This window comes from Anticarsia gemmatalis, chromosome 30, assembly GCF_050436995.1.
Source record: "Anticarsia gemmatalis isolate Benzon Research Colony breed Stoneville strain chromosome 30, ilAntGemm2 primary, whole genome shotgun sequence".
Lineage (NCBI taxonomy): Eukaryota > Metazoa > Arthropoda > Insecta > Lepidoptera > Erebidae > Anticarsia > Anticarsia gemmatalis.
The window spans coordinates 3,596,057-3,623,538 of NC_134774.1; the positions used below are offsets into that span (position 1 = coordinate 3,596,057).

General features: G+C 36.1%; 2 protein-coding genes across 3 annotated transcripts in view; one reads left to right on the forward strand and one right to left on the reverse strand.

Annotated features, from left to right (window-relative positions):
• Positions 1-2,081: 2,081 nt before the first annotated feature.
• LOC142985600 (S-phase kinase-associated protein 2-like) lies at positions 2,082-15,441 on the reverse strand. 2 transcript variants are annotated; one of them, XM_076133875.1, is made up of 13 exons: positions 15,276-15,441; positions 15,038-15,107; positions 13,769-13,846; positions 10,913-11,078; positions 10,342-10,503; positions 9,581-9,737; positions 9,005-9,134; positions 8,233-8,407; positions 7,082-7,172; positions 6,031-6,155; positions 5,461-5,620; positions 4,505-4,624; positions 2,082-3,312 (listed from the first exon to the last, which is right to left on the reverse strand). In XM_076133875.1, exons 1-13 carry the CDS (start codon positions 15,341-15,343, stop codon positions 3,246-3,248), a joined length of 1,569 nt encoding a protein of 522 aa, XP_075989990.1. In that variant the 5' UTR covers positions 15,344-15,441; the 3' UTR covers positions 2,082-3,245. The 2 variants fall into 2 exon arrangements, with proteins under 2 accessions (XP_075989990.1, XP_075989991.1); XM_076133876.1 differs by lacking the exon at positions 13,769-13,846.
• Positions 15,442-15,961: 520 nt separating this feature from the next.
• The window catches only part of BNIP3 (BCL2 interacting protein 3), a 56,545-nt gene continuing 45,024 nt past the window's right edge, over positions 15,962-27,482 (forward strand). Inside the window, exon 1 of the mRNA XM_076133933.1 lies at positions 15,962-16,161. Coding sequence (XP_075990048.1) covers positions 16,122-16,161 — 40 coding nt within the window. The 5' untranslated portion in view covers positions 15,962-16,121. The remainder of the gene's footprint in view (positions 16,162-27,482) is intronic.

Sequence of the window (27,482 nt, forward strand, 5' to 3'; positions counted from 1 at the left end):
CGCGCAACTTCGCTTGCGTCACATAAGAGAGAATGGGTCATAATTTTCCCCGTTTCTGTAACATTTTTTACTGGTACCCCGCTCCTATTAGTCGTAGCGTGATGATATATAGCATAAAGCCTTCCTCGATAAATAGGCTGTCTAACACTGAAAGCATTTTTCAAATCGGATCAGTAGATTCTGAGATTAGCGCGTTCAAACAAACAAACTCTGCAGCTTTATAATATTAGTATAGATAAGCAATGATAGCAGAGTGGTTTTAGGGCGTCCCTTGCAGCATTACCATTTACTTCCGCATAATAAATTAGATTCGTCATCTACATTCATTCTCTATATTTATGACCAAACCATCTTAGCATACCTTTCTCAATCCTAGTCTCTAACCCCCGGTTTCTGAGGTACATTTAGCGGTAGTTTATCTATTTAATAGCGTTTAAACTCATAAAAAACGCTATTAAATAAACCAAAATGTAGGTACCTCAGAATCCTTTGTCTTTCAAACCACAATGATCTCATAAAAACAAAATTGCGAACCCCCGGTTTCTGAGTACATTTAACGGTAGTTTATCTATTCAAAAGCGTATTTTTGTATGAGTTTAAACGCTATTGAATAGATAAACTACTACTAAATGTACCTCAGAAAACGGGGGTAAACGGTTCTAAAACACGATGAGAATTAAAAAGATTACAGTACCTTATTTATTGAAGGTTTCAATGCAGTTACAATGCAGGCGAGAATCCACTCGGTGCCGACGTCAGCGCGGCTACGGCGATATGTAGGCACCTCACTCCACTATACTATTTCACAACGCGCGGTCATTGTCTATATACATTTTATTATATACTAGCTACCACAACTTCGCTTGCGTCACATAAGAGAGAATGGGTCATAATTTTTCCCGATTTTGTAACAATTTTACTAGTACTCTGCTCCTGTTAGTCGTAGCGTGATGTTATATAGCCTATAGCCTTCCTCAATAAATAGGCTATCCAACACTATAAGAATTTTTCACTGCGCACCAGCACTTTCTGGAATTAGCGCGTTAAAACAAACTCTACAAATTTATAATATTACTATAGATTATATATTTTACAGTCCATTTGCGCATATTATTTATTACCGACGATCTATCGCGGCTACATGGACCGCGGTCACGGGCTGACTGATGGAGGACTGTATTAGGTACTACGCGTCGTCTCCTTGTGGCGATTTTTTACGACTACCCTCACTTGATCTTTATATACCTTTGACATTTTAGTATTGTGTGTAACAACTGCGGTAGTTTAAAAACTTTTATTTGCCGACTTTTTTAATACTTAAGTACATACAAATTTCAATTTAACTTATTAGACATTCAACCGATTATAAATCCTTACGAATAGACCTAAAAATAATTTATTACTTACAATTAAATTACAACAGATTTTTCATAGGTGTAGTCTAACTACTTAAAAAATAGGATAGTTGACTAATTAACGAAAAAAAAACTCAACTAGTTATTGTAAAAGATTCATCCAAAATGCTCACGCTATGTAAATTTTACTTATCTATACTAATATTATAAAGCTGAAGAGTTTGTTTGTTTGTTTGTTTGTTTGTTTGAACGCGCTAATCTCGGGAACTACTGGTCCGATTTGAAAAATTCTTTCAGTGTTAGATAGCCCATTTATCGAGGAAGGCTATAGGCTATATATCATCACGCTACGACCAATAGGAGCAGAGTAACAGAGAAAAATGTTACAAAAACGGGAGAAATTTTGACCCATTCTCTCTTATGTGACGCAAGCGAAGTTGCGCAGGTCAGCTAGTTACAGTTAAAATTATAATTATTACAGACTTAAACATTATATTCAGCACTCATTTGATACCAACGAAAATGTAGAAAAATTGTTCCCATAGGGGTAGACAGAGACCAGAGAACGTCACTTGGTACGATCCTTACAAACTTCTTGCTTCATTCACATACATACATGTTGTCATACAGGACCGCCGGTTACGAGTAGCACCTGACCTTTTTGCAAGACATCACCGATATGATCTGTGTATGTCTTTCCTTTAACTCAGAAACAATCAATATTTTAATAAAAGATTTTATTTAAAAAATGTATCTAAATCATATAATTTTTACAATTTCCTTAACATAAAGATTTTTATAATTAACTTAAAATTATTGTCAAACTTCGGGAAAAAGTTTTATTTCATAAATTCACATTTTAACACTTAAAGGTAGGCAGAGTTATTTAATACTTTAATGCTCTATTTCACAACTCCTGGATAACTATTGGATAACTTATCAGAAGAAATTAAGGCAATTATTTTTTAGAAGATTGTGTGCTCGTGGCTTAGTTAACAACAGCCGCGCGGATCAATCTCTGAGGTTAAGCTACGCTTGCCGAGGTTGTTCTGTGGATGGGTGACCATCTTATACATATCGGGTTCATCCGTGTTTCGGAAGGCACGTTAAATTGTGGATCCCGGCTGTTAATTTCGAAGATCTTTGACAGTCGTTAACAGTAGTCAGAAGCTTGAAAGTCTGACAACCAGTCTTACCGAAGGGTATCGTGTTATAACCCAGGTAACTGTGTTGTGGAGGTCAGACAGACAGTCGCTTCATGTACAATACTGGTATTCAGCTGCATCCGGTGAGACTGGAAGCCCACTCCAACATAGTTTGGAAGAAAGGCTAAGCCATGATGATTCATAAGCATTGAAACTGGACTTTCTGACTCAATCACGCTAAAACTACTGAATCGATTTTGTTGAAAATTCATACACAGATAGTTTATAACCTGGATTAACATATAGGATAGTTTTTGAAGAAGAAAAATTTGTATATCATAGATTTTACAAACATACAAACAACGGACATAAATTTAACAAAAATATAAATGTACACTTAAACTATCTTAGTAATTAAAGTGGTGTTCTGATTAAATTATTAATATATTCTTGAGAAGATTTAAGTATTTTTCTTCTTAAATGCGAATAAAACCACGTGTATTTAATAGTCAATAAATATAGAAAGAAAGAAAGAAAATCATATAAAACTCTTCCGTTACTGACTGACTGATGAACAACGCACAGTCGAAACTACTGAGCGTACAAACTTGACATTTGCTATGAACATTCCTTAGCAAGTGTAGAGGAGGACTAAGAGAGGATTTTTAGAAATTCCCTCCCGAAGAGAAGTAAATGTGGACAGAGCCGCGGGTAGAAAGCTAGTTAAATATAATAATTATAGTATTCAGTCTCTTGTTCTTAATCCCCATATTGAAGTCCGTCGTGGTCCCACTGTTGGTCTTGCTATTGCGCTGAAAATACAAAAAAATACATTATTTTTCAGTCTATATCTATTTCTATATATTATTATGTAAAACTCAAAGGTCGACTGACTGACTAACATAGTGATCTATCAACGCACAGCCCAAACTACTGGACAAATTAGGCTGAAATTTGGCATGCAGTTAGGATTTTGATCAATGTTACCCCCAAGGGGCTAAAATAGGGGATGAGTTTGTATAAAATTCTGTCTTATGTCACAAACCGAGCGGACGAAGTCGCAGGCAAAAGCTTATTATATTATAACTGCGTCTGTAGCGCGATCGGTAGTGTATCCGGACTGAGCATGAGGTCTCGGGTTCAATTCCGGGGTCGAAAGAAGTGCTATTGTTATTTCTAATTTGAATTAAAATATTTGTCAATCGTAGTCCGGAGTTTGGTAACGTGCCCGGTATATGACAGCCTCGTCCCTTATTACATGAGACTAACATTATTAATGACATTATTATATTATGTGTACAAGTCGCGAGAGTTTAAAATCCTTAAATGAAATACAGCCAATATTTCATACACATCTGCCAACACTTTTGAGAACAAAAGGCATAAGATTATACGTATTACATACAAACATACATTATTTTCCCATTACTGTCCTTCTGCTGGGCAAAGGTTTCAAGTAATATCAAGCTTTTTTTCCCATAGGGGTAGGTAGAGACTAAAGAACTCAAGATAATATTATATATGTATATCTGGGGGCACGGAAGTGCCCCCGCAAGTCGAGCAAAAAAAAGCGGCACGGCCGTAACATCCTTTTCTCGAAGCAATTCGGGCTATTTTTGACACCCCTATAATTTCGTTGTGGATAAAACAAGAAGCCTGGATGAAAAAATACCTTTAAAACAAATAGATCGACTTGGTCATCGCAAGAAAACACAAATTCGCCATTAACATTTCAGGAGCATTAACTTCTCGTCGTGCTGTGTAGTGTGATATATACTAATAATCAAATTATGCGATGGCCAGGTCGGTCTATTTGTTTTAAAGGTATATTTTTTTAAATTGGATTGATAATAACATACGTAATAACTTAAGACAGAAGGTCCTTTAAGTAGAGACTAAATAGATTAATCGACTTGGTATTATATAGATCTCACAACTTTTTACGGCGAGACTTGACGTTTTTACAGAATGTTTTTGATGGCATATATATTATTATATATTTACCTGAACATAAACTGGTTGAGATGTACATGAGGTAGAGCTCCCCGCAGCGCGGAGAGCGCGTGTGTGTGCAACATGCCCCATACGTCGAGGTACTGTAGTGCCGCAGTACTGCCTAGCTTACTGCGAATAAAAACATATTGTGTTAGTTATTGTCTTCTAGTGTAGGTACATAATACATATACATAATAATTAATTATTTAGGTACAATAATATTATACTGAGTGTGACCTATGTAAATTCATTCATTGAACAAACGAACAAGTCAATTCTGTTGGATAAAGCATGTTAGCAATATAGCTAGCTTAGATTATTGCGCTAAATCATCTTTTTAAATTGATCTATGGGTAGTAATCAGCAAAGTAATAATAAAGTGAAAATGAATATCTTTAGTAAGTAAATGGTGAATAGAAAGGGCATTGAAAACGACTGAAATTGACTTAACACATGCCATTGCTTTTCAAAGCTATTTTAGATGTACAATGTACATATATGAGTTGGAGATTAAAATAAAATGTTATTTTATTTTATTTCATATAACTCAATTCTACACAATTTAATGTGATATAACTATAATTCAATTCAATTACAGACAACTTGGATAATTTTGGATCATTTGGGTAACATTGAATGTGGGAAACCAACACAATTGATAAAAGTTTGCAAAACTAAAATGAATCTTTATCAATTGTTTTGGTTTCATATAAAAAAATAATCGAAACTAGTTCAAATTCCCACGTTCAATGTTACCCAAATGATTCAAAGTTACCCAAGTTGACTGTACTAACATAGCATAAGTTTCTAACAATTACATGTGGGAGAGGTAGTCTGTAAAAAGGGGGGGGGGGGTAGTCTGTAAAGGAGGGGTAGCCGGTGCATGGGGAAGTCTGTGTGTAGGGGGAGTTTGTATGTCTATTCTCCATTTGGGAAGTAAGTCAAGTAGTGTGAGGTCTACTTACTATAGCGCATGTGCCGGCAGTAAATAGCACCTGCTAGTAGCGAGGTGCTCGAGCCTGTGCAGGGAGGCGAGCGCGGTGGCGGAGCGCGCCGTGAGCCGGCCGCAGTCCGAGATGTCGAGCTCCACCAGCCGGGGACAGCGGGCTGTCAGCCGCTCCAGGACTGGAACGTGAATTTTTGAACGTGAGAAAGTTAAAAAAAATATGTTTTTCTTGTGAATAGATTTTACCTTCTAGCTTTTATTTATCCCCTGACATCATGTTTTTTGCATTATTCATATAATTTACATCTATACAAAAAATATTGTCTATTGCAGATTCCCCGTAATATGCCACTTGTATTTTTTCGTAGATATAGGGGATACATAATATTGATTAATTATATGGTATTAAATAGAAAATTAATATACTCGAATCTGGTCGAAGGAGACAATTTTAAAGTCAAGATATCTTATTAATTATCACTCGGGTCACAAGTAGGAAAATATCCCACTTATCACCCTAAGGATAGTGCTAGAAAAGACTGGGAATATACCATTTATTAAAAATAACACTTTATAAACATATACTCACTACTATCGGTGATGATTCTAGCGCCGCTGATGTTGAGTCGTTGTAACCGCTGCGGTAACATCGCCACTAGCACTTCTAAGCTCGCCTCGTCCAAGTTACACCACGATATGTTCAGCGATTGTATACTGAAATTAAATATAGTAAATAAGAATTATTATATACATATATCACGCCATGTTTTATTCGCAAAGATGTATGAATTACACCCATTGACAATGTTAGTACCAAATAATAGGACGTGAGCCTATCTATACTAATATTATAATCTATACTAATATTATAAAGCTGAAGAGTTTGTTTGTTTGAACGCGCTAATCTCAGAAACTACTGGTCCGATTTGAAAAATTTGAAATTCTTTCATTGTTGTTAGCCCATTTATCGAGGAAGGCTATAGGCTACATTACACCATGCTACGACCAATAGGAGCAGAGTACCAGTAAAAGATGTTACAAAAATGGGGAAAATTTTGACCCATTCTCTCTTATGTGACGCAAGCGAAGTTGCGCGGGTCAGCTAGTTGCTTTATACCGGGCACCTTACCAAACTCCGGACTACTATTGAGAAATATATATAAAACACATAGGTGACTGACTGACATAGTGATCTATCAACGCACAGCACAAACCACTGGTCAGATCGAGCTGGAATTTGTCATGCAGGTAGTGTTATGACGTAGGCATCCACTAAGAATTTTGATCACCCCTAAGGGTATAAAACAGGGGGTTGAAAGTTTGTATAAAAATTTAGATTTTCGATTGATTGAACTGAAAATAATCTACATTCGCACATGGGTAACTTTTTACTACGGGTAACCTTTTCACGCGGACGAAGTCGCGGGCGGAAGCTTGTTTTGATATAAATTAAAACCGACCAATTTTACACTTTGCCCGACCTGGGAATAGAACCCGCGAACACGTGATCAGCAGTTAGATACTCTATCGACCGCGCCTCAGAGGGAGTCCTTGAGAGGGTTTAGTGCAAATTCAAATTTATTCAAAATTCAATTCAAAGCAAAAATGTAAAATTGCATATTTAAGTATTGTATATTTACCTAGGACATCCGGATAATATATAAGTCAATCCTTGAGCAGTTATCCCTTGGGCCATTGTGAGGTTTAAAGTTTCTAATTTACTGCATTTACCTGAAAAGAAAAACAAATAATTATCAACAAATTAATAAAAAAATACCTGCAAATGCGAATCGGAGTCTCGGAGGAAGGATTCAGAAATAATGTCTATGAGAAACAATAAAAAAAACACCTTGTTATATGGGAACAGGGAGAAATCAGATTAAACACTATAAGGGTTCTCATAGAGTGTTAATAACCTTTTAATAAAAAGACTACTAAAAACTCCTTACCTCTACTACATTCCTGGTACTTTCAACACAAATTACTTTACAAAAATACTCCTAAAATCTAAAATTACATTCCTAGGGGTCCCCTAAGAGCTACTATGGCCATCGAACATGCTTTATTCCTTCTGATAACTGTCAGATAATTAGTCTAGAGGATAACTTTTTCAGATTTATAAGTTAACCGATATTTTTACATACAAAAGTAGCAAAATCCACGTTTCACCGTCTATTAAGTGTCAGATAACTTACCGATAATTTGACAAGTGCTATCAGCCAGTAGTACGCTCTCTACGCTGAGTTTGTTGAGCAGTGTACATGTAGATAGCAGATTGTTCAACGTCGTCGTGTCTACCGTACACATGCTTAGCTCTAGGTATTGAACTACTCTTTATAACTACTGGTAGCCTAGTACTTTTTCTGAGTAACTTAGTAATTTTTTATGTAATTCGCATACAAACATACAAAGATTCATGCTTTTAGGTATCTTGGGAAGGTGTTACATACATTTTCTCTTCATACATTTTCCATACATGGGGTAAAATTCATGAAAATCAGTCCTTTTTTTAAAACCTCATAATCTACTAAAGCAGACTCCCAAATTGAAGTTTAATACACCTCCTTTCTGTATATAAGAAGCTTAAGTACTCTTTATAATACAAAAAGATTTCTTCATAGAAGAATCTATATAGAACTCCTTACCTCTACTACGTTCCTGGTACTTTCAACACTAATTACTTCACAAAAAGTACTGCTTAAATCTAAAATTACATTCCTAGGGGTCCCCTAAGAGCTACTATGGCCATTGAACATGCCTTATTCCTTCTGATAAGTGTCAGATAACTCACCGATAATTTGACAAGTGCTATCAGCTAGTAGTACGCTCTCTACGCTCAGTTTATTCAGCAGCGAGCATGTAGATAGCAGGTTGTTCAGTGTTGTCGTGTCTACCGTACACATGCTTAGATCTAGGTATTGTATACGAGACGGGGCCGGCGGCGTGGTGGGGTGCCATTCTGCTATCTGCAAGATAAAAGTATGTTTTAAAAATTTGTCTATTTATTATTTTATTTAATCGTATGGTTAGTTAACAACCCACAGCCTAAATTTCATCAAAAGTAACAGCCTAAGTATAGTAAAGTAAAAATTACAGTAAAATTTGTAACTTCACGAATTTACTGATAATTTTATGAAAAAACAAATTTGGCTTTACTACATAAATGTCAAATAAAAGACAATGGCTTTAGCGGTTACTTAAAATAAACTGGCCGCTAGTATCAAAGTTGTTCAAGCAGCCAGAAAGGTCTTCCACCTGGCTTAACGACTGTTATCTTAATTGACAACAATCGGGACCGACTCTTAACGTCAGAAACACGACACTCAGTTAAATACTATAAAGCGGTCACCCATCTATGGAATGACCGCGTCTAGTGTTGCTTAACCCACAGATCGTTAACGCACCATACGGTTTATGAAATACATCATTACCTGGCGACAGACGGACAGACAGACAGACAACGGAGGCTAAGTAATAGGGTGCCGTTTTCACCTTTTATGTATTCGTACAAACCCTAAAAAGGCCTTTTATACTTTGAAAACAGTATGTCATATAACTCTTACCTCAGAGCTAGCAAGTCTAATAATGACAGGTTTCCTAGCTAGTATCCGTCCTACGGCGTCCTTCGCTAAAGTCTTGTTCCCCAGGTCGAGACGCTGCCATAGTGTCTCGTCACACGCCACTCGGTGCCATCTGGAAAGACAAACAACAAATATGTATTTATAACAATACACCCGTGGCAGGAGAAGCTCAATAAAAACAGCCACGGGGATCTCCAGGGAGCCAATCTCTGAGGTAAGTTACACTTGTCGAGGTTGATCTGTGGATAGGTGACCACTTTGTAAAGGTACATACAGAATTCCTTCGTGTTTCTGAAGGCACGTCAGGCTGTCATTTTCAAAGATCTTTGACAGTCGTTAACAGTAGTCAGAAGCTAGAAAGTCTGACAACCAGTCTTACTGAGGGGTATTGAGTAAGGTAACTGTGCTGTGGAGGTCAGATAGACAGTCGCTCCATGTAAAACACTGGTATTCAGCTGCTTCCGGTGAGACTGGAAGCCGACTCGAACATAGTTGGAAGAAAGGCTAGACTGATTGGTTTATCATAGTACCAGGCTATCATAACTAACAAGTAGTTACCTCTTACACACACACATACAATGTGCCAGCGTTCTCTTGGGCAGCCAGCGGAACACACTGAGGATCATCTCGTCTGACAGGATGTTGAAGGAGTCCGCGCCCGGCACCGCGGCCGGCTGCCGACGACTTATTATTAGTTCCTCTTCTAAACCTAGCGCTGGAAAGAGAGAGAAGATATTTAGTACTAAAGAAACTCTAAGCTTAATGCAGAATTATAATGTAATTTTCACAATCTTCAGTAATTCTCTCTTAGGCTTACTACATACATATTCTTGACAGACTCAATTCACTTGTTCGGCTTGTGTCGATCAGGTTCATCAACACATAGGTTTTGCCGCCCCGTTAGAACGATAAATGCCGAACCGAATATGTATGTAGCAAGCCTTTTGTGGGGGAAAGGGGGTTGCATAAAACATCGAAAGATAAGGAGGAAGCCTCCAATGACCCTAATCGGGGATCACTGTAGCCTAGAAGGGGGTTCTTTCGCTAGAAACGTCCAAGAAAGGGGGGAGGTAGATACTCGGAGAGGGAGGAGGGGGGATGTTACGGGTAGAGGGGAGGGCTATAAAATATCACGAGAAGAGTGGGGGTGTATAAAATCCACGATTAGAGGGAGGGTGCACGAAACTCAGTTTGTATAAAATTTCAGGGACGGTGAGATGATTGGTAAGAAGGGAGGGGGGTTGTCAGATATGTCCAAAGAAACAGGGGTAAAAATGTTGCAGAAGTGTCCAAGAAAGTGGGGGTTTTAAGTTACTCACGTGTAAAGTCCCTGTTCTTGTTAACAGTGCCGCTGTGAGCAGTGTTGACAGGTAAGTACTGCGCGCTCACTGACTGAGCCAGCGGCGTCTCTTCATCTATCAGGTAGTCGGTGAAGATCAGACTGGTTTCTAAGAGTTGCTGGTCCGTTGGCTGTAGGGGGTCTGGAATGAAGTGTTAAGTAAATAAGTATAGTTTCAAAGAGTTAACACAATCTATAATAGTAGTAAATTCAACCCATTAATGTTCCACTGCTGGGCAAGGGTCTCCTCCAGAAACAACGGAGGGATTGGCCACGCTTTCCAAATACATATTGAGGACTTTGCATACTTTCAACTGTCCTAAAGAACTCTCGGACATGTAAGGTTGCATCACGATGTTTTCCTTCACCATTGTAACAAGTGATAATTATTTCGAACTAGCTGACCCGTGCGGCTCTGCTCGCGTGAATTTCGTACTGTTGCTTTGTTCGTTTGACCACGCGAATTGCGAAGCACTCGATACACCTACACATAAAAATGCTAACAACTCTTTACACATGTACTGAATTAATTTATATATACAGATACTTACGTTTATCAGCACTTTTAGGGCTCTTCAGCCTGGAAGGTCCAGGGTTAGGACTACTAGCCTTCATTCTAGGGCTCTTAGGACTTAGCTTAGACAACGGAGACGTCACTAGATTAATATTAGGATTCACATTCTCTATATCTCGCTTGCGTTTCAATGTTTTGTGCATCTGAAATAAAAAGATAAATATAATATATCATTAGACAACTCACACATGGTTACATATTCAGCTTGGACTGTAACTAGATAATTGAAAAAATTTATTTATGTTATTCTAAATACACACTTATAATATAGACAGATTTGAATTAAAACTCAAGACATATTGTTCTCATCACACAAATCACTATCACTGGGATTTGAACCCACCACACATAGTGTTACAGTTATTGCTTCAAGGTAATCATGTTAACCACTGCACCAAATATACATTTTTATTTATTTTAACCAAATACATAATTTACTATATTTTTCAAATATCACAGGTACACTCTCTATTACATCATTCTCATAGTCTGGTAGCACGAACACGACCAGTGATAGTTCAGGCGCAGGACCGACAGCCATACATACTCTCCGAGGTACAGAGGTCTACAAGCTCAACTTTCTAGTACATATTGAGCTCAAATTTTATCCTCACTGCAAGGTACAGATTCTCAGAACCTCAGGCCGTTCCTAAAACCTACCCATGTTAACGTAGAGTAAAGGCCATCACTGCAAAAGGCCCACAAACCGGAAGTAGCCTACCCACTGCCCTAAGAGGAGCGTTAATCCACTTGTTGTTAATTTCGTAAGCTACTCATGCTTTTATAGATACAGACTGCACCCAGCCTAAACTAATTGAGGATAATACAAATACCTGTATATTTGTATGTATTATCCTTATTTAATTGTCTTAAATTAGTTATTACTAATTAAAACTAAGTTCCGAGGGCTGTGATAACGTTGCTGTTATGCATGTTATAATGCAGACATTAAATAGTTTTTAAAGTTAAGTATAGCCAAAGGTAGAGACAAATCAAATCAAATCAAATCGTTTATTTGTCCATGTAGGTATTTTACAAAAGGTGTTATATATAAATAAGGCCGCTACATAGTATCCTAATGGATATACAAATGTGTTTTACTTAGTGTCTACTTACATCTAAGGTTATTTATTATACAATACAGTTATTGCACTACAACACTAACCTAATTAATACTGACAAATATTTTAAATATTAACTTACTTATTTATTACATAGGAACATAGTAATTCGTCATCAGTCATATATTCATTGGTACTATAATAGCATTTTTTAATTAGGAATAATTTAAGTTCTTTTTTAAACTCCATAATATTTAAGTTTCTTATATTTTGTGGTATTCTATTATATATCTGGGGAGCCATCACAAAAATACTTTTGCGGAAAAGAGCTGTATTAGCTGATTCGAGTTCCAAAATATTATTTACTCTTTTTCTTAATCTTGAATCAGCTGGAGGTTTAAATTTAAATAAATGATTGTTCATTTTAATAAAAACAGCAACTTCGTATATATACAAACATGGCAATGTTAACAAATTTAAAGATTGGAAATGTGGTTTGCAGCTGTCCCTGGGGTGTAAGCTGCAAATAGCGCGTATGCACTTCTTTTGTATTATAAATAGACGATCTCTGTCTATTGAGTTACCCCAAAAAATCAATCCATATCTCAATATTGATACTACATAACTGTGGTAGGCTATTAGTACTGTATCACGATTTGCAACCCGAGATAGTTTATACAGAGCATAAGAAAAACTATTTATTTTTGCACATGTTGCCTCTACATGTGCTTTCCAATTTAATTTACTATCAATTGTTAATCCTAGAAACTTTATATTATCTTTCTGTGTAACTATTGTCCCATTATGATTTATGTTTAATTCTTGAGGTATTCGTCGTTGATAGAAATGCATCAAATGTGTTTTTCCTAAATTAATATGGAGATTATTTGACTCTAGCCATTCTACAGTTTGTGATAAAGCTTTATTAATCTCTTCTTCGTGACTAAATTTCTTGTCAGATTTAATAATAATTGTGCTATCATCAGCAAACAGTATAGTAGGATGACTTAAGTTTTTAGGAAGGTCATTTATATAGACTAAAAAAAGCAAGGGTCCTAAGACGCTTCCCTGTGGGACTCCATATTTTACTTCTCTGACTTGTGAGCAATATCTATGTTCTTGTTTGGTTTCAGTGACTACATTGGTTATTTCAGTGTATTGTTGTCGACCGCTTAAATATGATGATAGTAGATCCAAGCATGTACCGCGTACGCCATATCTTTCTAACTTATCGAGAAGTATATTATGATCGACATAATCGAAAGCTTTCGTCATATCCATATAAAGCGCGCAAATCGGTATCCTATTGTCTACACTATCCATAACTTTTTGGAGGAAGTTAAATATGGCTAAATTAGACTGTAATATACTTAAAATTTAAAGTAGCAGGCGACAGAATTAGGCTTGTGCCATGTCAAAGGGAGCCTGCATTTGGAAAAAGAGAAGTTGTAGTTCATCATCTTCACTATACCCAGAACAAACTGAGTAGAAAATTTTAGATTGCGCCAAAATTTATTTTTTATGCCAAAATTCTGGGTTCCCATTCGGAAGGTTTTAATCTAAATATTATCATTGAAAAGGAGACTGGCAGAGTGGTGTGGGTGACAGTGGATCAACCAATCAAATTGCTCAAAACCTTCACTTCTCATCAGAGGAAACAGTGTAATTTCAGAATTTTCAGTCAGAACTCTCTGCTCTGCCAAGCTCTTGTTAAAATGCAGCCTAAGCTTACACTACAGAGGCTAAGTAAGTATGTTTAGAAGTAAACTCACCAGGCCAGAAGTACCAGGGTCACATAGAACCTCACAATCATCCGGTTCCAATAGACTGACACCCATTTCTTGCAGAACCTACCGACAGACAAGTAATGAGATGTTTTAGTCATCATCCGGTATGTTAAAGAAATTTTACTAGGGGACTAGAAGGACCTTATTATGAGAAAACTAGGTTTTGACTAGACTTTGTCTATGTGAAAAGATTACCGAGGCCAAAAAAGTATCATGTAAATACAGGTTTTAAGCTATCAATATACCTAATTGACAAGATGTATGGATGTAAATGAAGCAAATGTAATGTAAGTACCAAGTAGTGTTCTCTGGTCCCTGCCTACCCCTATGAGGGTAAGGGGTGATTTAATGAGTATGTATATCTAGTTTCATTAAAATTCATCCAGTAGTTAGCAGCATATAACAAACATACATTCATATATTGTTACAAACTTTGCATTAATAATATTAATAGGATAGGGTGTACCGTGTATGAGTCAGTTTTGGAGGGATTAAAGTATCTAAAATTTACACTAATGGATGGTACTGGACATAAATTGAGTCTTTACCAACATTTTATAACAGTCTTTGTGTGTATGAAAGGTATTAAGTCCATCATCTATTAATTCAGATTAAGACTGCAAATTTTGTTGAGTTCACAGTATGATTGCCTATGCACAAATCATAATATCCTTTAATTACAAACACAGTCAGTAAGAATGTCTTAACATTTAAGAATGTTGGGTATGTATACTTTTGAAGTTTTGCACATGCATTGATTTTGTGTTGCTAAATCTTTACATATGATCTACTTTCATGATCAGCTATATCAGCATTAAATAACAAAGTATTTAGCTCACAAAATTAAGTAGATGACGACTGCACGAAAGTATAACCAAAAGGTCAATGAACTAAATGCATAGACCATGACAAAATACGTTTTTATTATAATAAGCTAACGTATTTATGTATACAGCCTATAAATCAATGAAATACCTAACGAGATTAGATAAACTATCAATAAATTAGTAGGACAAGAAAGATAAGTTGATAGTTTCATGTAAAACGTCTGGTGTCATCGGAGGATTTAACCGCCAAAATTACAGAAAATAGCCGTTATTACCGCGAAATTAACACAAATATGTCCGATTTGATTTCGGCGATCCATTATAAAGACACTAAAAAGCTATATAATATGCTAATTTTTGTATTACATTGATAATTATAACCAAAATTGGGGTTACGAAAAAAAGCGGGAATCGCCGGGATACTCACCTCGTGATCAGTCTTTCTATCCATTAAACTCCAGCTTTTACGCCCTGAGTTGTCCATGCGCATCTTTTTCCTGCAAAATATGCACTTTTTTAAAGACACTTTACCGTATTTACACGAAAATACCACACCAAACGCCCCTACGATTTCGCGCTCTTTGACTTTCCCGCTTAACTAGTGATCAGCTGTCAGACAGCAACATTGAATAGGCAAGAATCAGAGCAATTATTAAGTAATTTACCGAGGGCTTTCAGTATCGTCCAAGTTTCTGGAGGAAGGATGATCATCTTCGGTTTTGTTTGCACTCATATTATAATTTTAATTGATAAAATTTGCGTAAAATAGCCGTTTACGAACTTGTACCATCACAAGAATAGACAAAGTTAGCAAGTTGGAGGAAGACCCTTTAAAATTAATGAATGAAATGACAGGAAGTATAATGTTGCCATTTAATTCATGTACGGTGAAGAGAGGTTGTTAACCTTTATCGATGTTTTGTTTTTTATTTTATTTTTCGTTAAATATTAAATAATATTATATAAAATAAACATAAAATTAAATATAAAAATACTAGATAGTTTATATATTTTTCCGACATCGGTAAATTTTGCAGTCAAAGCCATAGACAATTAACATTTTGTTTTGGTAAAATTTTGCACAAATTCACGGCTATCACGTCAAGTAATAAGATTTGCATAATATTATCAACGAAATTATAATATACAAATAATAATGCAGGTATACAAAAAAAACCAGTGAAAGCACGACGTCCTTGTAATTTTTTAAAACAGGCAGCATCGTTTTTTGTTTACAAAATCTCAACCAATTACAACATCTGATTCTTACGTTCAACCTGTTCATTGGCTAAAAGTTTAATGAGGATAGCCAATCAGATGCATTTGCGATTTGCACGCCTTCTGTCATAGCGGAACAAAATCAAAACACTAGACAAAAAGAAAACAAAGACAGTTCAGAAAGGTACACTCTTTGTGAAAACTTCAAATATTCTCGAAGTATTTTTGTTCTAAAGTGTGTTATTACTACGAAATAACTGTTTTATCGTGTTGTGAACGCATCTAACGTGAAAATGACGGCGAGAAAGCTGAATACTATCGAAGATTTGAGCGGTGAGTACATCCTAGACGCAAATAAATAAAGAATCTAGTGTCAACAAAACTTGTTTTGTTCATGATGAAACATGTTTAACGAGTTTCTAATGCTGCAATAACGTGTTAAAGTATTAGAAATTGCGATTTTACGTCGATTAATCATCGAAAATAGTCAACATAAATAAGACGCAATAAATACAATTCCACGTCCAATGTTTACGTTTTCGAACATACGTTTCAAAATATTCAACATGGCGCCGAGATGAACTCTCGAGGTCAGTTTTAATCTGCGTCATAATATTGCGTACGTGATACATCGGTGATTAACCGCCGATATAAATAGCTGTCTGTGTTGAACGGAAGCTGGTGGAAAGGGGACTTCCGTATATGGTAGAGTTATACCTGTAGGTTCAAGTGTTCTTTATTCGAACTCCTATATTTTTATGTTTGCCTGGTACTTGTACCTATTGACTGCACACGTAGTTATTTACCATTGCGCTATTTTTCATGGTCATCGGTAGGCGAAATCGCCACTGAATAAAAATCTAGGATTTGAGTTTTTCTAGATATTAGTTTGAACTAGGTTTTTGGTTGATGATGTTATTTCAGTACTAACTAATATGCTAGTGTAATCTTCTTCCATTTATTAGACCCTAGTAGTTCTAGACTTTTCACAGGTAGAGTAGGTACAAATAATTAATAGGCTCAATTTACAGATTTCCAAAAAAAGTAGATGGTTTCCTTTTATTTGTTTATTTGAGTAGGACTCATTTGGTTAAGTTTAAACCATTTTGAAACTTCGAATTTACCTCAGCAAAATAAATTCGGCTTCCAATTTTACCTTTTTGTCTATTTCAAAACTAAAATTGCCAGAAACAAAGGGTTTATTTTTAGTAAAAGATACCTACCTATTTTGTAGACAGTTTTACCACTTCTGATTAGGTACCAGTTAGCTTACTATCTAGAAATCTAGCAGATTTTTTACTGCTATTAGGATAAACCACCCAGTAGTCAGCCTTTTAGTGAAAATGTCAATTTGATTTAGCCATATTTTTAACATTTACTACTAGATGTAAAATCATTAGTCATTGTATGAAAGGTAATTTATTAAACTTTAAGAAAAAAATAAAAAAATATCATATTTATAAGATTATTATGGAAAAAATCCACATTAAACAAAATATGGCACTTTTTACCAGTAGTCAGCCCCATTTCGCCAGTAGTCAGCCATGTCTTACCCAGTAGTCAGCCTCTTACTTACTCAATACAAATGTTCTATTTTAAATATATTTTTATTGAAATCTCCAGGAAATAAAGCACATTTGCAATAATACCATGCAGTACAATTTATGCATCCATTAATTTTTAACCCCCGACGCAAAAAGAGGGGTGTTATATGGTTCGACGTGTCTGTCTGTGTGTCTGTCTGTCTATGGCATCATAACTCCCGAAAGGATGCAGTGATTTCAATTTAGTTTTTTTTTAATTAAAGGTAGATTAGACATGTTTGATGAAAATCGGTGGAGCCGTTTAAAAGTTGTAGTGGGTTAAAGTGGGGAGATTAACCGAATGTCTGCAAATTTACTCGGACGGGGTCTCAAATGGCTTCGCATGCTGAGAAAGCTGGTGGTGGGAAAGTCAGAATGGCTTAACCTAACCACCAACCTATAAAAAGTATGAAATAAAAAAATATATTGTGAAATCGGGGGTTTTCAAGATTTTAATTTATAGTTATTAGCACTTAGGTAATTGATTTCTAAATGTTTTCTAGTCAATCTTTCTTCACACGGTTCACAGCGATAAAAGTTTATTTTCTGTTCCTTTATTCCTTCTGTTTTTCAACTCTCCCCAATCTACAAAAGATGCTCTCTTCTATAAAACTATTTTAGCTTTCTTGATGTGTTGAAACATAAGTCAATGGTAGGCTAGGAAATAGAAGGTAGATGATAGAAGTGACTGGTATCATTCCTTTCTTTTCTCATTTCCCAAAATTCCTTCGTGTTTCGGAAGGCATGGTAAATTGTAGGTCCCGGCGGGCATTCAAGGATCTCTGGCAATCGTTGCCATTAGTCAGAAGCTTGAAAATCTGATAACCAGTCTTATGGTAATCGTGGTATAGCCCAGGTAACTGGGTTGTGGAAGTCATATAGGCAGTTGCTCCATGTAAAACACTGCTATTCAGCTGCATCCGGTGAAACTGGAAGCTGATTCCAGCATATCGTGACCAGTTTCTTAAGGCAGTCATTTGTTTTTGGGAGTGCACTTAGTCTAGCTTACAAAGCCCTGTATGGTACGGGGCGTTTGTGCGACTATTAAACGATTTCGGACTTGTAGTGTCATAATAATGTGTGAAATGCCAAGTACTCGACTCGTTTCCATGATTTTCATAACATTTCTGATCGCCACCATAGCACATGACAATTATTCCTCTTTATACAGATCTTTTGGTCTTTTTGATATGATACTATTGGAAAACAAGTAACTAAGTTTTGTGCCAACATAGCCGTCCACAAATTTGAACCTTAATGAAAGGATTTAAGACCCAATTTCATTTAGCAAAACTGACGGCCGACTATGGGATATGTAGGTCCAATGGTCGGCCTCATGAAATTCACTGACTTTATATGCGGCCGACTACTGGTAAAATACTATTTTTGTCTTAGAAGAGTTTAGCTCAACGCAATAGTTATGTTGAGAAGTATTCGCCCTGTTAATTTCAACCACATATATGAGAATTGCAAAAAAACCAGTAGTCAGCCACTCATGGCCGAGTACTGGATCAACCTCATATTTTGCAAACCCAATAGTCGGCCACGTTAATTTATAATACAAAAGACAAATAAAACGCCTGCAATGCATGATTTTATCGAAGATAAACTATTAAATACTAGCATAAAATATCAATTCGTTCCATATTGCATCAAATTCATTTAAAAACATGCCAAAAACTAAAACACGAATCCTTAACAAAAAAATAGCAATGGCGACGTTTTTGCCCATGTCTTTCATGGCAGTTCATAAGAATGAGTGTAACACGTCAACCTGCCATGCTATCGAATCGTAATTGTGCATATTAGTCAATAAGATTATACAGATTCGATTAATGATTATTTTATTGGTCTTTACTATTTTCTACACTAATTATATGGATATAAAGCCTGTAAAGGCTGACTACTGGTTGGGGGCTGACTACTGGGTGCTTTACCCTACTGTTATTTATTATTGCTGTTATTTACTATATGTATACCTAGGTTATATCCTACACCTGTTTAGAAGTCATGATTTTGGCCTGTAGAAGTATGTATTCATTTCTTTTCCCCGGTTTCTGAGGTACATTTAGCGGTAGTTTATCTATTCAATAGCGTCTAAACTCATATAAAAAAACGCTATTGAATAGATAAATGCAGCCACCCGAGGCTTCGACTGCCAAAACTTTAGTTATCTCGTTTCCACTACATGTTTTATTACTATTATTTTCTACCTTAATAAATAGACTATTCAACACGAAACACATTTTTTCAATATGACTATAAAGTTCTTGAGATTAGCGCATTCAAATAACAAAATATTTAATAAAAATTTCGGCCCGTAAATTTCTATAATCTCAAGGTGACAATTTCAAAAAAATCGTGCTACATCTAAATAAGTCATTGTTTTGAAAATAACTAGTTCTATTATCGTGCGATATTGATAAAGTACGTATTAGTATTATCTAAGTATATAAAATGGCTACGCAGTTTGTGACGAAACTAACACGTAAGGATTGTTTTGTACATCGTCATAATATTACGACTTGAAGAAATGAGACTATCTATGTGAAAAACATATTCATATTAGGTAGGTATATGAAGATGTGTTGACATAATCGATGTTTTCAAATACTTCATAAAAACCGCCTTTTCCATAGGCGTAGCAGAAAACAGAGAACTTTTTAAATAACAAAAGTAAAATAAATGAATTGTGACCCTACTTTATTTGAAGTCGGTTAAAAAGAAAACGTTTCTTCTGATCAGGCCATAAAAAGCTATTAAAAAAAAAAACTCTATTTCAGTCTTAATGGGTTCAACCGTTTAGTAACAAAAGCATAAAAAACAAACTAACGAAAGCAAAAATAACTACTTTGATTGTTATAATTTTGCACAATATTTAAGTCATTAATGTAGTTTTTGAAGAATTATAAAAAAAATATATACTCTCCTTCCGTCTGATCTAACATCTATCAACTAACCAAATTTCATTTAAATCGATCCAGCATGTTAGCAACAAAATACTCTTAATAAACATCAGTATGTATGTAACATCTACCTTTATAACACGCAAAGGGGATCCAAAAAATGTCATTGTCTAGCCAGCAGCTGTAATTTTGCACACAAAGACATCCAACTCCAGACCCCTTAGGTCATTTTCCAAGGTCAGCACGGTTCGCTTATGTCCAATGACCTTGCAGTCTTTTCTTTTGTCTGGTATGTAAAAGTTAGTTTCTATATACAGATGGTAAAAACGGGACTCTATTATACGTGCGGTCCTGTTGTTCTTTGTTTGTCGTATGGTCAGTGGTCAACCTATTGTGAAAGTTGTTCAAGCCGCCCTAAAGGCCTTTGACATGGCTTAACGACTGGTATCTTAGTAGACAACAGCCGGGACCGACTTTTTTACGTGCCCTCCGAAGCACGTATACGCCCAGCTCAAATATCACTATGCGGTCACCCATCTATGAAATGACCGCACCAACGGTTGCTTAACCCACTGATCGTTTACCGACCGGTGAGGGCAACTGGTCCTGTATGACAAGATGTATGTATGTGAATGAGGCAAGGGCAAGTAAAGGCAGTATGGTTGCTAGATTCAGGCTGATAGTTGGGTTAACGAAAAATTATTAAACTCGTACTCGTAAAAGGTTCATCTAAAATGCTCAGACTATGTAGCTTTTTTCGTAAATAATGTTGAAATTGTAATTATTACAGATTGAAACATTTTATTAGATACTCATTTGATACTAACGAAAATATGACATAGTGAGGTCATTATGTCCTATTTCTAAACTAAAATGTGTTTTTGACATTTCATAAAGAGTAGCTGATTTGACTGGTAGTCAACTACCCTATTTCCTGGACATTTATATGGGCCCAGGACCAGAATCTGAGTTTTGATCTCCGGTCCTAGACTATACTAAGTAGGAACCACAAAAAAAAAGTAGTATCATAGTTTTGTAAAAACTATATTTTTTTCATTTCGGGACAACACGCAAAATTCCAGGACAATCGGAAATCTCGGCCATCTGGGAACCCTAGGACAAAAGTGATGTTTTTTGGTCTCTGCCAACCCCTATGGGAAAACTGCGTGATTATACTGGTGTACAGTCAACTTGGGTAACTTTGAATCATTTGGGTAACATTGAACGTGGGAATTTGAACTAGTTTCGATCATTTTTTCATATGAAACCAATGCAATTGATAAAAGTTTGCAAAACTAAAATGAATCTTTATCAATTAGTTAGGTAGTGTTAGTTTCACATTAAAAAATAATCCAAACTAGTTCAAATTCCCACGTTCAATGTTACCCAAATGATTTAAAGTTACCCAAGTTGACTGTACTAAAACCACGATATCGTACGGTTGTCTATACGTATTAGATTAGTCATGTAGTTCTGTTATTATACATAATAGGTAAATAACTCGCTAGTGACGTTTGTGTGACTGTTTGTGTGATTCATTGTTTTCACAAAGAATTCTCTTTATCTAGAAGATAACTTGGTAAATAAACAATATCTTGTCTTACTAATAAATTAGGTATGATTCTTACAAATTTCACTTGCTCACGACTACCAAAAAAATATTTCCCGGGGTATACAGTATTGTATATTATCCAGATATAATATCCAGGTTATATCTACCTGTGTATCAAATTTCATCAAAATCTGTTTAGTAGTTCCTGCGTGAAAGAACTCCTTTGCCGTGCAAAGAGTGGATGCCGGGCCCTTATAATATTTTATCGTATAGTTAATAGTCAATCTATTGCCAAAGTTTTACAAGCTGCCCGAAGATATTTCACATGGATTAACGACTACAATGCGGTCACCCATCTATGGTATGCAGCGCTATACGTTGCTTAACTTACAGATCGTTTACTGGCCGGTGAGTGCAATTAACTATGAGCGTTTAAACAGACCCTTAGTTTTCTGTTACCTGGAAACGTGCCCCATTTTCTCCGATAGCTAATTACTTGACTTGTTAAGTACTTGAAAGGAACGCAAATTGTTTCTTATCTCACCACTTGAATACCTCCCGGTAAGTAAAAATGCGTAGATATCTCTTATCTCTACGAAGAAACACATGACTTTGAATAATATTATGATTGGACGGGATTTCCGTGTTTGGCGAAATTTGTAATATTAGCGGGGAAAACGTTACCATTGAAAATTAAAGGTTAAAATACCTTATTTCTTTACCCGTAATTTCGATCGAACTGCATCGACCGTAGTGCATCGACAGAAGCTTGAAAGTCTGACAACCAGTCTTACTTAGTATCGTGTTATAACACAGGTAACTGTGTTGCGGAGGTCTGATAGACAGTCGATCTATGTACCAGTCTTGTCGAAGGATATCTTGTTATAACCCAGGTAACTGTGTTGCGGAGGTCTGATAGACAGTCGCTCCATGTAAAATACTGGTATTCAACTCCTGACTAGACTGATAATCAGCTGACTGCTATCTTGGTAACAAGTTATACCCACATAGTCAATTTGTGGTCTCATTAAGAGCAGGTTGCTAAGTGGGTCATATTGTTCTGTCTTAAATAGACAGCGTGGGCAGACTGCATCCTAAGTGGCTCCTGTTCAAGGTCGAAATATGAAGTAACTGTCCCACTTGACTGCCTCTGTGGCGCGGTCGGTAGTGTATCGGACTGATTATGAGGTCTCGGGTTTGTTTTCTGGCTCGGGAACGATTTTTAGACCAGACTAGCTGACTCGAGCAACTTCGCTTGCGTCACATAAGAGAGCCATGACTTTTCCCGTTTTTGTAACATTTTTCACTAGTGCTCTGCTCCCATTGGTCGTAGCGTGATGATATATAGCCTATAGCCTTCCTCGATAAATGGGCTATCTAACACTGAAAGAATTTTTCAAATCGGACCTGTAGATCCTGAGATTAGCGCGTTCAAAAAAACAAAAAAACTCTTCAGCTTTATAATATTAGTATAGATTATAGTATAAATTAGTATAGATATTAGTATAGATTGGAAAGAAATAGAGGGCGCGACGGCGTTAGACCAGTTAACCAACTGTTACTAATTCGATGATACCTCCGTGGCTCAGTGGTTTAGGTCGCCACGCCGCTACCATTGCGTCGGGAGGTCGTGAGCTCGATTCCCACACGGAACAATTAATTGTGCTGTCCACAAATACCTAGTTGTTTCGGGTCTGGTTGTACTTTGTGTTTGTATGTTTGTAAAAGTCCCCGCGACACAAGAGCAATTTTAGTGCGGGAGTTGTCTCTTGAATTAAAATTATAGCAGCAACAGAAATACATTATTTGTGAAAATTTCTAGCTTTCACGGTTTATGAGATACAGCCTAGAGACAGACAGACAACGGAGTTTTAGTAATAGGGTACCGTTTTGCCCTTTGGGAACTACGGAACCCTAAAAAAGATCTTCTTCTTCTTATTATCTTCTTATCGTATGTTTAGTAGTCAACCTAGTGTCAAAGTTGTTCAAGCCGCCCGAAGGCCTTTGACGTGGCTTAACGACTGTTATCATAATTGACAACAACCGGGACCGACTTTTTACGTGCCCTCTGAAGCACGGAGACGCCCTGTTCAAATACCACTTTGCGGTCACCCATCTATGGAACAACCGCGCCAAGGTTTGCTTAACCCATAGATCGTTTACCGACCGGTGAGCGCAACTGGCTACGGGCGCCTCAAAAAAAAGATCTAAACTACTTTTTGTTTATAAATTGGTCCCAGCAACAGCAATGTCTCTTATGACCTCTGGAGGGGGTCCTCGTGACACCAATTGGACCATCTTTCAATCAGTTTCAATTTACTGCACAGTACGTAGACCCCTGGATATATATAGACTGCGCTGATTGGACAATTGCAAGCGTTGAAACATTGTTGTATTGTGAGTAGGTATTTGAGATTTACTTCAAACTAGCTGACCCGCGCAACGTCGCTTGCGTCACATAATATTCCCCGTTTTTGTAACATTTTTTATTGCTGCTCTGCTCTTTTTGGTCGTAGCGTGATGATATATAGCCTATAACCTTCCTCGATTAATGGACTATCTAACACTGAAAGATTTTTTCAAATCGGACCAGTAGTTCCTGAGATTAGCGCGTTCAAACAAACAAACTCTTCAGCTTTATAATATTAGTATAGAATCGTATAGATTGTCTTAGATAGTCTATCTAGAGCACCCATTCGAATAGCACCTAGCCTTACTTAAATAATAAATTTAACCCATAATTTGTTATATTATTTAGATACTTGTGGTCCTGGCAGACATTGTTCTAAACCAGGAGTTCCCAACCTTTTCTTAGTCCAGGACCACTAAAGTATATTAAAAATAAAGTGTTATAATCATCCTGAAAATTTTAAATTTTCAAATCATTCGCGGACCATATTTTACTTCCACGGACCACTGGTTGGGAACCACTGTTCTAAACTATAGAACAATGTCTGCCAGGTTCACTAGTATCTAAATATTATAACAAAGTGAGATATTATAACACGTGGTTTAACTGATAAGCTAGCAAGGTCGCTGTGATAACAGCTTTGCTAACGCTAAAATGTGTTTGATATAATGTTAGGTTAAATGTATTACGTTCTTTTTAAACAACTTGCTGATCTGCTCGGCTTCGTATAAGTATATATAATGGGATTGATTTAAACAATAAATAGTCGTCTATAAAATGTCCAATTTTATTGTCTAATCTACCCAGTATTTTAATTGAGAGAAAACAGTTGATGCCATCAAAAACATTCTGTAAAAACCCTAAGTCTCGCAGCTCAGTCTCTCTGCTGTAAAAAGTGGTGAGATCTATGTAATACCAAGTCGTTTAATCTATTTAGTCTCTACTTAAAGGACCTTCTGTCTTAAGTTATTACATAAGTTATTATCATGCAAATATTAGAAATATTTTACCTATTTTATCCTTTTTTTGCTCGACTTGCGGGGGCAATACCGTGCCCCCAGATTATTGCAGTTATTTTTATATATTTGACTAACACTATGCTTCTATCACTTATTCAGAAAGTTTTTATTGTTCAAATTGCATTATCGAGAGAATTCTATGCGATATTTTGTCCGAAGCCACGTTGCTTCTGTTGACGCTCAAATGATAAACAAACAATTAATTAAATATATTATGTATGTTTGTATGTTTGTATGCTAATGAGCTACATGTGCGCTCTTGGCATTGAACCCATTACGTATTGGAGCCACGAATTTTAGGGCAAATTGCGCAGGTGATTAGCAATTTTTAATTTTGAATCACTACTTAACAGATTATGCGTTTAAATTCACGTTAGTTTTGACTGCTCCTGAATAAGTTTCGGTTAGGTAATTAGGAAGAATTTGGACAGCTATCCTACTAATATTATAAATGCGAAAGTTTGTGAGAATTTATGTATGGATGTTTGTTACTCTTTCACGCAAATACTACGAAACCGTATGCGATGAAATTTGGTATGTAGGTAGCTGAAGACCCAGAAAAACACATAGGCTACTTTTTATCTCGGAGTTCCCGAGGGATCGGGATTTACACGGGAAGGGTTTCCACGTAGACGAAGTCACGGGCGGGCATTTTAAGTATGATTCGATCGTTAAGTCTAGTAAAGAAATAATGGAAAAAGGTATCATACCTATAATTTTCATTGTTTAACACTCATTGCATTTTTCTTTATTATTGTTGCTATGTGAGACACGTCAATATGATCTCTCATTAACTGAATTCTGTAGAAATTGCTATCCAAAATGAACTATAGGAAGTGACGATTAACTTGTATTATGATAGTGTTTGTCTTCAGTAAGTAAACGGGGATTAAAAAGGGCATTAAGATAAAAAAATAAGTGCCTTTAGTCGTCATGAAGGCACCTAGCTCAAATACCAAAAAAAAGGGTCACCCATCCATTACGTTTCCGCACAAAACATTTCTTAACTTACAAATCGTTAACCGACCGGTGAACACATAGCTTTCACTTTTATAATATTACAGTATATTGCCATCTCACGGGCACATTTCAAAAATAATATTTAATTCTAAATTTCTCTCGAAAATGTCGTCATAATATTTAGATATTTTTGGTTTAGGAAGTTCATCGCCACTTGTATATACGTTTATTGGCACTCAGCCAATCGGGGACATGTGCATCGTATAGTAGGAAATGACTTTGCAGATAGTGATGCTGTTGCAATATTATATCTACAGTTGTAGAGAGCTAGATAGATTGCTAATCTATCCCGACTTGTTTAGTAATGTTGGTAGGCCGCGAATATTTCTTGATGTTTCGGCTTTTTTGGTCTTTTCCCACTTCTATGGTCTTTTCCCACTCCTATGGGAAAAAGGCGTGGTAGTATTTTTGTACATATGTATGTTCATTTCGGCTATAGAACGCTAAATTAAACAAACAATTCGATCTAAATACAAAACACTATGTAAGTTAATTGAAATTATTGTGAACTTAGGAGTATATAAATACATAAGTTTTATTAATTAATCTTTGTTTTGTACTCTTTTATGCAAAAAACTACTAAACGAATTTTGATGAAATATGGTTCATATTTAGTATTATTTAATACCGTGTTTTATACATACAAAATGATGACTAAGCATCGAAAAGAGCAGGTGAAAATGATCTTCAAAGGTAACATTAAGATGAAACAAGTACTAGGCTCGCAGAACATACAAGGAGTTGTAACTATGCTTCAAGCGTAGAACGTATTAAATGAGACATAATATGAAATGTTACATTTTTCCTTTATTCGGCTCAATATTTGTCAGGTAGTTTTAACATTATGAAATGTACCAGGCTTGAAGTACAAGCAAGGAGATGTACCCGTATATAGACCCGCTTGTAGGAAAAGTAAGCTAAGAAGTACTTAATGTTGTAATTTTGTACATTACATGGAAAATCTTCATGATTTTGAAATCTAACTTAAGTTTACTATATAGTTGCAACTATTTAACTGCCTGTCCAGTTGTAAATAGCAAATGTCCAGTATACAGTAGTCCTACTAGACAGGTAGTAGGATCGTCATGAAAAGTACCAGGCTCGTAGTACAAGCAAGGAGTTTTAAGCAGGTGTGTATGAATGTATGCAAGAAGATTGTAAATC